Source organism: Ambystoma mexicanum, chromosome 13, assembly GCF_040938575.1.
Source record: "Ambystoma mexicanum isolate Mex_15411 chromosome 13, UKY_AmexF1_1, whole genome shotgun sequence".
Taxonomy (NCBI): Eukaryota; Metazoa; Chordata; class Amphibia; order Caudata; family Ambystomatidae; genus Ambystoma; species Ambystoma mexicanum.
The window spans coordinates 429,971,451-429,983,728 of NC_090938.1; the positions used below are offsets into that span (position 1 = coordinate 429,971,451).

Genomic DNA, 12,278 nt, shown 5'->3' on the forward strand with positions numbered 1-12,278 from the left:
TCACTACTGAAACCCATGAAACCTGGAACACGTTTGACAAAATCTCCAGACCCTATTCTTGTGGACGGAGAACTAGAATTCGAAATACAAGACATATTAGACTCCAAGATTTCCAAATCTAAATTATACTATCTGATTGACTGGAAAGGTTATGGCCCCCAGGAACGATCTTGGGAACCGTCGGAACATGTTCATGCACCCCGTCTGGTTAAGAAGTTTCATCGAACTTTTCCTGATAAACCAAAACCCCCGGAGAAGACGAATTTGGGAGGGGCCTTGAGGGGGGGTGCTGTCATGACCACTGCTTTCAAGGAGTCAGGACCTACCCAACATCCTTGGAAGCAGGCTCATAACATGTCTTATCGGCACCAGCAAGTCCCAATAGGGACCTTTTGGACCTTGTCCTGGCACCGGTGGTGCCAGGCTCAAGTAAGGATCCGTCCCGGCACAGGAAGCGCCGGGCTCATATCAAGTGTAAAAGTGCTTGGGTGAACCTACCTGGAGCAGACCATGCTGCTTACTTACCAGCAAGATGATGCTTTATTCTCTTCTGGCAGGGACTACTTTTCCTTCTGGGTGGGGCAGGCACCACTCCCTGGATCATTGCTGCTGGAACCCTTCTGGAAGCAGTAACTCTTTTACCTGGGCGAGGCTGCTGTGGAAGAAGACACCTAAGCACTCCTATGGGCTATTTAAACCACACCCGATTGGTACCACATGCTTTGCGTTATTCTGCATCTGCAGCAGGACGCTCACCGTGTCAGCTCCAGCGAATCGTCAGCTCCGGATCCTGTAATTACGAAAATTACCTGCTGGGAACCAATCTTCAATCTTCAGCGGCTCCTGCAAAACAAAAGGCACAGGTTAGACAAAGGCAAAGTTAGCGCTTCAACTCACCCGATCCATCGGCAGCATCCAAGACGTTTTTTCTGCATTTCTCGTCCGGCATCGGGCCTGCAAAGACAAAGAACATTGGTTCGTAACGCTTGGTTACAATACTGCTTACCTGGTTGCGCTTGCTCCAACCTTGCTCGCACTGCATTCCGGCACCTGTAGAGACAAAAGGGGACATTAAGGTGCATTCTACGGCCCCAAAGCAGCCTTCCTACTTACGTGCCTTCGAATTCATCATCTTCTTGTTACGCTCTCTGCCACGAATCGGGGAGAGCATCTTCTTTGGCATCGACAGCATCTGAAAAGTAAAAGACATAGACATTAGGGAAAAAGACATTTGAAGAGAGCAATCTAAAGAGAACTTTAATACTTACAAGTTACGCTCGTGCAGCAAACGGCGGCTTCGCTCTCAACTACCCTCTGCAATCAAGAGGCGGAACTCACATCCAGTGAAGTAACTGGACCCAGCGCCCCTGCACAAGACGCAGGAAGGAGAGCTCAGCATTCACTTACTTAAGGTGAGCACAACAATCACCCGAGTACCACGGGAAGAGAGGGAGAGAGGGGCTAAGAACTTCTCCCAACCTTCCAGCCACTAATACCTTGATTTTCCACTTGCAGACACCTCACTCTGCAGGTCAAGCTTTCGGTGAGGAAGGGGTCAAATCCGGGAGCCAAACGAATCCTACACCTAACGTTGAAGACGTTTTCACCGCCCAGTCAAGACCAGCGCCTCCGAGGGAACCAGGTGGGCGTTACACTGCCTCATAATGCCAGTCTAGCCACATAATAACACATACCATACTTTGAGGCCAGTCTTGTCCTTTCTTACTATGGCATGACTTTTGTTTCTGAAGATCTATGATAAAGCAACAGTTTACTGGGTGGAGGCAAAGCTTAGAAGGAGTGGAAGACATCAGAGGGACAGAAGTTTGGAGAGCGACGTGAGTAGAGAGAAGTAACAGTTGGAGAGGAGAGTGTGTGTGATAAAAGGGGAACTGAATTCATCAGCATGTTTCTAAGGCACAATTCCAGAGTCCCAAAAGAACACAAACAACTGGCAAGAGTAGGTAAAGTTAGGAAGTCCCTGACTGAGTTTAGTTAGAAAAGGCACAGCTGCCTTGAGGTCATCTACAATGTAAGAGAGAAATTAGACATTACAGGTCAAACCTCTGTATATACTTACCTGGGTCAGGGAAGAGGTGCAAAACACGACGAGAGAGGGATGGCCCTAGGACCAATGCAAATATCAATAAAAACCCTGACTGGCCTCCGCAAGTTGGTGATTCTTGTGCTATCTGTGACACAAACCAGAAAGAGCTCTTACCAGGAATCATGTACTCTGGCTAATCATCCAAGCAAGACACACCACAGAGGGATATAGATAACCAGATCTGACATCCACGACTAAGTCACTGATCTGCGAGTGACACCCAGAAGGTAGCAGGTATGAATCCCTAAAACTACCACCATGAACTCAAGGCCCAGTTAAAACAAATGACACAGTATTCCTCATTCTGAGTGTGGCAGTCCAGAAACAAGGGTGCCGTCACCCTTGTTTCCGTACCACCACACTACGAGTCAGCCGTCAAGGGCCATTGCGCCACGGAGGGTCAGACCTGCCGGGCGCCTGAAGGCAGACTTTTCAAGGAAGCACTGGCACTGTTAGCAACGGTGCCGGTGCTTCCGAGTCCCCATTCCCGTGGAGTCCTATTGGACTCCACGGGAATGGGGCCTTACATAATCCCCTGCCTGTAATATCTCGGTGGCACCAGGAAGTCAGGCGGCGAATTCAGTGTTTCGAGGTCGGCAGCAACCTACCGGTAGCACCGGCGGGTTAATGCCAACCTCGTAATAAGGCCCAGTGTCTTTCAAATTAATCTTGCAATTATTGGTGTCCACACACCCTAAAGTCACTGATGAATTGAAAAAGGCAGTAGCCTAGACACAAAGCACACCAGCTGCACCATCAGTGGTCTTACAGAAATAGAGTTTTCAGGAAGATCTGATCGCCATCTTCACCAATTTTGAGTGGATTACACAGACTGCTAAGTGGAAAAGAGTGGAAATGAGAACACTGAAGCATGTTTCTTGCTGCTCTTCTGATCACAGAACTATGGGCCTCCTATTTGTTTTTAAGTCTGCACGGACAAACCACTTTCTATAAGATTAAGGGGATACTTGAGAGTTTTGGGACCAGGCCCGAATACGACAGACGGTGACTTCAGGATCTTCGGTATAAGCCAACAGAAACCTTCAACCAGTTCTCCTACCACATTCAAAATGCCCTTGTCCACTTTAGCATCTCTGTCTCTTCACCCTTTAACGCTCCCCTCTTTAATGATCAAGAGGTAATTGAAACAGAATTCTCTTGCCGCTTACCTTGATGTGAGCACCTTGCTTCTGCCTCTCTCCCATAGTCATGCCTCTTCCTTTGACCTACACTATCATGCACTCAAATTCACACTTTCCTGTCCCTATCTTCAGCCCTGAAACCCCTCTGAGATCCAGACACTCATAACATGCATTGAGATCTAAGACGCTGATACAAATCCTGGGCCACCATCATACTCCTAGCCTACAAATATTCCCTCACTACTCTCTCCTCCACACTGGACACTCCAATTACCCCTCCTTCACAAACCTAATAAAATCCCTTTGCAATCACCCTGTAAACTTTCATCTACCCTCCAAGCTTTGCTCATAATTCTCAAGCTAATATCTATTGTCTCCTCCCTCTCTGCCAATTACTTTTCTCACTACTTTTCTTCTTAATAGGTTGTAGTTGGGATGTCCTGAAAACCTTTCTAGACTTATGCACTATGCCAAGGGAGATGGCTTTTCAAGCTAACTCCACTGAGAGCACAGATAGGGCCTACGTTATGAGGCAGTGAACATGCCAGAAAATGTAAACCACCATCACTTTCCACTTTTCCTATTAAATAACTTGTCTTTAAGCCAATATCATAAAAAGTGTATTTCGGATGTTTGCGATGCCACTGGCACCATTCATAAATGAGGTGACTATAGAAGTCCTTCTGGGAGGATATTAAAAGCAATGGAGGAGCAATGTAAAATGAGGAAGATATGGAAAGGACGAAGCCAGGAAATATAACACAGCAACAAGTCTATACAAAATACTAAAAAAAATCAAGTCTGCCAAGATGGACTGTAAATAAATAAACTAGGATTAAAGCAGTGAAAATAGATACAATTTTAGTTGCAATGCAAATATCTCAATTGGAGAATATGGAAATGTGGGTGAAATTGGTCTTTTTCTGTTTTTGTATGATACTACGCAACCAGATAACTAAGGGTTTGGTGCGCTATATAAATCAATAAACAAACAAACTATGTGGGAGGAGCTAACAGTTTAAATGTAATTTATATTTTGTTTTATTGTATTATGTATACAGTTGTTCAAGTAAGGCCAACGACTGAAAGGTGCACCCATTATTTCTATACATAGAAGGATTGAATGTAATTTCGTTCTTACAGTCTATCGCCAGTGATTATCAGTGCTGTTTTCCTGGGTGAGGGTATGGACTATTCAGAACAAAATGCAGTGCTGAAATACTTACAATTCAATGGGGCAATTATTGCATCTTGACATATTAGAGGAAGTGTTGGCTCTCCAATTCTCCCCAGAAAAATACAAAGATGACCTTGTAATACAGTGGTGATTATACATTCTCACAAACCATAATGTATTTATGCAACAATGACATCAGAGAGAAATGGGAGCATATGACTAGTGCAACAATAAGTCCTCCTCAGATGTAATGTAGTCAGTCTAGAAGTGGCTAAAAAGAAGTGAGCATATTTTTAAGGGCAAGAGCATAAGAGTAACATCTGGGTTAGTACTCCGTCATCTGGCAGGCAGGGGTGGTTCCCTGCAAAGGTAAGGGTGGGACAAGGATTAACCCAAAGCAGAGATAAAATGTTGGCCTAAACCATCTCTGACCAACCCAGGGTCCTTGCTCATTCTCCTAGTTACAATGTAAATGCATAATATTTCAACAGAAATCTCAGGTATAGTTTATGCAAAGGACATGGCATCAATGACACTTTTTCATTGCACTTCCACACACATGTCAGCTAGGAATAAGCAGTCCATAAAAAAACCTTCACAAGTTTCTGTACTTTTTGGCTCATGTTTTCAACGAATATCTGGCACTAGCATGTTACTGAATTTGTGCTTAGTCTATGTTGTGCCTTTCTGAGTAGAATCCTCCCACCAAAAACCCTTCAAATATGCAAACAAGGCATTATATTTACGGTCTTCATAACTTTACAGGAGATTTAGTATTTGCCACCTGCATGCTTTTAAGGCATTGAATTCATAATTTCATAAGCACAACACTCATATGTTAGACTGTCATTATTACCTGGCCATTACTTTCCAAGCATCCTTTTGTAACTGCTTAAAGGGCAACTGCTGGTGAATATTGATGTGGCAAGTATGTTTAAATGTCCACTCTTGTATTTCATTCCAATTTTTCTTTCTCGTAGATCTTATTTCCAAAATATGTATTTTCTGCTGTTTTGTACATTGCTTCTTAAATTGTACATTTTTGGTGGTTCATCATTCACCATGCTTTGGTCTTCTATGTGATCTGATACAAGTGAGGTCTGCAGTCTTTTTGCTTGTTCTGTAAAATTGTGTACACTTTTTTAGTACATTATTTTGGATAATCCACAGTGCAAAGTAGACAAAAGACGAACCTGACACGTAAACAGAAAGATGTAATATTTAGAAGAACCAAGATTTTAGCAATTTGCTAAAGTGAAGAAAATCTGTAAGGGAGAGGGAGTTTCAGAAAATGAGAACACCTTTAGCGAATCATCTATCACCTTGAGAGGAAGCCCTTGTGAGATTTGTTTTTCAAACAGGAAGGGACTTTCCCCATAGAGGCATTTTATTAATATGTATTTGTTTTTAAAGTGTATTAATGCATCAACTGGTAGCCAATTAAATTCTCTTAACAAGAATTGGAACTGTTTTGGCTGCCTACCTGTATACTGAATTCAGCATTCTTTGGAAAGGGGGAAAGGGAAAAGGCATTCTATGGGAGATTAAAATTGAGGAGTGTTGCAGTAACCAAGCCTACTAATAAAGAAGGAAATCCTTATCATTTTGGCGGCTTGAAGGGATAAGTCTTTTTTTAAACTCAAATTGGAAGTGGCAGGTTTGGGCTGGCACATCAATTGGTTTATACAGCATAAGCAATTAATTGAAATGGACGCTAGCGATTCCTTATGTTTTGACTGTTTGCATTTTGACACCACAAACCAGCAAGATAATGATGACATTGAGAGACATTATTGTTGTTTTTTGGGACTATGCTCTTTACGTGTGTTTTTGTACCATTTACTTTTAAGAAACTCCTCAGAAATACATGTTTTTATGTTTTGGTGACAATGACAGAGAGCATGGACCCATTATCCATGTCTGTGATTTAAAGGTACATTTGATCATCAACTATGCAAGAGACTAAATGGCTAGATTGATCTTCAAAAGGCGCAGTCTTTTCTACATTCAAATGGTAACCAGGTGTAGGCAAGATAGTGGGGCAAACTCATATTATATTGCCCAGGTTTTATGTCTTACAGTAAATTTTTAAGCAATTGGGCAAACCAGGAGTAGACACTCAAACCAGCAACTGAAGGGATCAGGTCTGAGAGTGCTAGATGATTTTCTATGGCACATGCTAGAAACAAGGATTATCAAGATGGTGAGTTCACGGTCATTGGGCCAACCTAGTCGACCATCCTATATGCATGGAGAAAGACTGTTTCAATTCCAAAACCTGCCCATAAACCTGAATATGTGGAGCAACATGATCTTTCAAAGTCTATAGAGTGGTATGGCTTTTATTCAGCATAGGATTCCTGCCAACAATGGGTATAGAGGGGGCTATTTAATGGGGGAGACGAAGGCAACATTTAGTGCACCGGGAAACATATTATAAGAGAAGTATTTATTAAGTAAATCAGGGTGGGCTTGATGAGAGGTCTGGGCAGACTATTTGTAATTGAATGCAGAATACATTGGTAGGTGGGATTTCTGGATGTACCATTTGGGAGTGCATCTCATATGCCACTGGCCAAGATTATGCTGAATCACCACTCTGTTTGGAGGACTGAAGTGAATGCTATATGGCTTAAGGGTAAGAGAGGGGATCAAGATTTCATTCTGAAGTGTGCCATTCTTAAAGTTGCTGATGTCTATACATAACCTTACAAGTGTATTGAAGATATGTGTACATAGGTTTTGGTTCTACAGTAAGACATCAGGAACTGCCTAGGCATGCAGAACAATTATTTGGGCTGCTGGAAGTAAGAGCACCTTCATATGTCTAGAAATTATATCTGTTAACACTTATATGCGGTTTGGTATATCATCAGGGCAGATGTAGAAGACATGCAAGTGTGCCATATGTCTTGAACATGGACGGTGCTTGTACCAAAGGCACTCCCGCTAATACATTTTAAAACACACTTCCTGCTTTCTTTGACCATAAAAGGGTGTCGTTTTCTGCCACGTTTGAAAAATTGTGATTACAGTGCTGCCAGCTACCGTATTACACAGAGAAGCATGGACAAGTTCTGAGCCAGGACATTCAAAGGCAACAAGTCATTGAAGTGTGCATGTTATCAATCTGCACTAGCATTGCAATTCCAATATGTTTAACTGTTGGGCCAAGTCAATCTTGTGCAAACACAATGACAAATAAAATACACAATCCTTCACTTAGGTGAGAGTTTCGTCTTTCCATGTATGTGGCATACATGCAACTGCTCATATCATTTTGTACTTTGATGTTCATGTGGTCATCCTTTTCTTGGTATGTATGATTGTGCCTCATGGTTTATGGTGCCAAAGCCAATGCAGTGTGGACATATTATAATGTTAGCAATATTTACAGTGGATCTGTCTCAGTAGTTTGCTTTATTTTGCTGTTCATAGGTTTGTTAATTGCTCTGACTTTCATTATCACTGAAGCATTTCCCACAAATGGTTCATATGTCTGACTGAAGAATTCTCCACATCTGGTGCGTGTATATGGCTATTCTCCCTTTCGATTTGTCTTTGAAGTGGCAAAACTGGAGTTCCAACTGTAGAATTGCCTTTTTTTGGGAAGTATATACGGTTGTCTTGTGTGTAAAGTCTAAGGTTCGGTAAAACTTGAATAATTCCCAAGTCACTTACAACCGTTGGCGCATGCTTTTCTCCCATGTGGATTCTCTGATGTGTGGTGAGATTTGAGTTGTGGCGGAAGAATTTCCCACATTCAGTGCATGCATAGGGTTTTTCTCCAGTGTGTATTCTCTGATGTATGGTAAGGTTTGAGTTGTGACGGAAACTTTTTCCACATTCTCCGCATGTGTAAGGTTTTTCCCCTGTATGTATTCTCTGATGTATGGTAAGGTTTGAGTTGTGGCTGAAACGCTTTCCACATTCATTGCATGTGTATGGTTTTTCACCAGTATGTATTCTCTGATGGATGGTGAGATTTATTATCTGACTGAAACTTTTACCACAGTCACTACACGTATACCGCTTAGCTTCTGTTTGTATCCATGGATTTCTAGTAAGAGTATTGGACTGTTGGAAACCCCCACTACTTTCAGGACAGGCAAACATGTGCTCACCCGTCAGGTCCCTTTGATTATTGTTTACAGTCAAGTTCTTACTGAAATCGTTCCCATTTTCAGTACATAGATATTGTATTTTCTCCCTTTGTGCTGTTGGCTGCTTGCTATAGTTTCTCAATTTGCTGAAGCCTCTTTCGTAGTCAATGGATTCATGGAGTATTTTCTGTTCAGGGGATTTCCATCGCCTGATGTTTTCTCTCTGTTTCAAATAAGGAATAATTTCTTCTTTGATGTTTCTTGATGTCTCAGGTGGCCGATGTTGTGTAGGACATACATCACGATTAACAACCTCGTGAACACTGCCCTTCCCAGGTTCTGTTGAATAGAAGCCCAAAATTACTACATGATCAAACAATTAAGGTGTTCATTTATACCTTTACAGAACAGTTAAAAGTAGTGATATCTTAAACCCTTAATAAATGTTTACATATTCCAAATATATTAACCATTTCTGTCCACAAAATATGTACAAGGTACGTATTGAAAATGTTTACCAACTTGAAAGTTGGGCCTAAATTACCATGATTTAATGTTAACAGTAATCAGGTAAATGGAAGGCCTACCCTTCAGTTGGTAAGACAAATTATTGAGAAGGAAAGATCCAAAACTAAACAAGATTTTCATGATTGCTACTTGGAAATCCTAATCTGCAATTTGAGCCGATATATATTATGGAAGACGAGGATGCCATTTGGGACATTCCTGATCCAATTACCCCTCTGCATAGACGTTTGAACAAATACGCTTTACAGGCTTCACATATTTTGTTTAACCTGGAGCTGTGGGCATGTAACAGTAGACATTCAGGGGATACACCTGCTGCTTCTACATAGGTTTCTGGTAATAACTGCTCACACATTGATTACATTCTAATTGATACCTGTGATTGGCAATGTGTGAAGACATTTTCAGTAATTCCATGTACAGAGAATGACCATCGCTCATTGCCCTTAGAATTACTGCTCCCAGCTGATAAGGGTATCATAGATGATAGGCACTTAAGAAGTACTTCTTATCGGTTTGCAGTGCAGTGACAGGCAAACAGTGAGATGGGAATTCATAGATATAGACAACATTATCCCACATTTGTACAATCATATTCTTCCATTTTTAGAGAGTTTTTTTCTATATGTGACATCTGTATCATGGGAGATGTGCTAAAATGATATGCTGATATGATTAATGTAATCTATCCGTTCGTAATGAAACCAAGTAAATTGGCGGGGAAAAAAGCATTGAAACGCAATTATTGGTATGATAAAGAAGGTCGACTAGCAAAGTCTGCAATGATCACGTATGTGAAAGGTACAGCGACTTATGATAAGAACATTGTTGGCCAGCTCAGACGGCACTATTAAAACATCATTCACACCAAAAGGAAATCCTTTGCAACAAATAGATGGAATTGCCTAATGGCAACTGAAAATGAAACTGAGTTTATTCTGGAATGCACCAGACTGGCCATGGCAGAAAACATTTTCCTGTTTGGTAGCCAAATCTATAAACAAACAAAGGCAGTGAGTATGGGGGCCACTTTCGCAGCATTCTCTGAACACCTAGACGTCACAGTCTCCCCTGTCCTGATGAAGGCCCCTACAAGAACATGGCTAAAGTATAGCCCCTACAAAAGGCCGAAACACCTTGGTGTAGACATTAACTTTTGAATCACAGTGCTACGATTGGTTTCACTGTATATAACTGTTGTTCATTATATTTATCCATTGTAATTGTTTACGTGATATGACTTCTGTCGTGTTTGGGTATCGACAGTAGATTTTGTACTATGTTGACTCTATGTACTCATGTGCAAGGAACCTAACTTGCTACTGTTTGTCTTGCAATCTATATTGCACTATCTGTAAAATGTGGTGTTCTCCATTATACAAAAACCAATAAGCGTGCATATATGCTACAAATCATAAAAAGAAGTATTACAACAATTCAAGTGTGGTACTTAAAAATTCTGTGATCCGAAAATGAGCAATAAGGGGGCATGCTGGTTCTACTGACCCGGTCATTTGTATTTGATGATTATATAGGCCCATATTACTAAATTACTGTGAATGCAAGCAGACGTACATGGCCAAATGATAATAAGGTGTTATTATATAGCATTTACGCTTAAGTGCATTATACAGAACAAATATACATATAATATCACCCAACCTGTGTGTTGGTACTAATTTATCGACCTCAGAAGGATGAAAGGCTGAGTTGAGGTGTTTAAGAACAGACTAAATCAGTAACTCACCCCCTGGAGTGTGCCTGAATTAAACCTTTATGAGTCTAGCAATTATTGTATAGAATTGCAGAAAGAAAAATTATTTGGTATTCCTATTCTTTTTTATTTAGGGTCACTGCTGAAAGTGTTGACTTCTGGAACCCCTGTTCTTTTTTAAAGGACTGAATAAGAAAGCCTGTCACTCCAGAAGGAAAGAGCCGCATGGGGCTGGCCACAGCCCAAGAACTTGAATTAAAAAAATAAAAATTAAAAAAACATTCGTTTTTTTGTCGGGGGTAGCGAGGGAGACCTCAGGGGTCACAGTTGCGACCCCTGGCAACCCCTAAATGACATCCCTGCGCAGACACTCAGAGGACATTTGCATTGTGTGTTTATTAAAGAAGAACAGGGCCCATCTTTCCCTATGACTATGGGGTGTTCCCTACCTATTTTAATAACTTCAGTCATCCGTGAATGTCAAAAAGGAATAAGTCTGCTGTACAAAACTAGCCTAATTGGCCCTACCATTATTCTAAACAAACTAAAGGAAGGAGAATTACTCCCTTCTCCTGAAGATTGCTTCTTGCAGTTATCTTTCTTTCTCTTTTTCATATGCAATTTTTAAATAGTCTCTTGCCACTTTCTTTATCAATTCATGTAGATCTCACACGCTATTGTTGGCTTTTCTCCCCTCTTTAGAAATGTCTTTCTTTACCCTTGGTCGAACCTTTGGATCTAGGTTAATGGGCTTTGAGTAACTTTGGCAATAACATTTACCTGTGTGGCTCTTGTTCTCTGGACAATTATAGTTCAGCTCTTTCCAGCCTGTTTTTGTGTATATTATTTATCTCAGGGGTTTCTCTGTCTTTCGGTTTACACTGCTTTCTCTCCATGGGGCTCTTCCCAGGGTAGTGATCCCCAGGCACTATTGGCTTCCCTCTCAGGGTCTTCTGAGATTCTCTTTCTCACATTCATACAGTTCAACTTTTGCTTTTGTTTCAAGTGTTCGTCACTTATACTGGGACGAGCTTAATGGGTTCCTTTTGGCATCCCGGTTTTCCCGTATTCCCCGTTAGCTTCACTGCTCCGGAGGAATGTCTTAAGGGCCGTATTGGCTTAGGACCTTCTCTTTTGTTCTTCTGTACGGTCGGTTTGGTTTTGGTGCCGTACTCCTCTTCTTGCGGTTCTCTTTTTCCTTCACTGGGTCTTGGTCCTTCCATGGGTAACTGGACAATTTGCTGCGTTTGTGCTTGGTGGTGTCGGCGTAGTTAGATTGGTAGTCTACCCACCACGAATTCCTTGTGGTCACGCAACCGCCAAGGTTTGGGCTTATGTCGCTCCTGTATCCCTCTTTTCGCACAAGCTGGGCTTCCAGTGTCTCCTTCTGCCATTTAAAGCCGATCTGCTCGTCATGGGCTCCGCATCTCTCCTTCACTCCGTCTCCGCAGGGTGTTATATGTCCAGGGGGCCACCCCTGCCTGCTTTTGTGTGTCTCTCTCTCGCC

General features: G+C 41.8%; 1 protein-coding gene across 1 annotated transcript in view; it reads right to left on the bottom strand.

Moving 5' to 3' along the window:
- Window positions 1–3,852: 3,852 nt before the first annotated feature.
- Window positions 3,853–12,278, bottom strand: part of LOC138521304 (zinc finger and SCAN domain-containing protein 21-like) — a 142,074-nt gene continuing 133,648 nt past the window's right edge. The window contains exon 4 of the mRNA XM_069634039.1: window positions 3,853–8,868. Coding sequence (XP_069490140.1) covers window positions 7,892–8,868 — 977 coding nt within the window. The 3' untranslated portion in view covers window positions 3,853–7,891. The remainder of the gene's footprint in view (window positions 8,869–12,278) is intronic.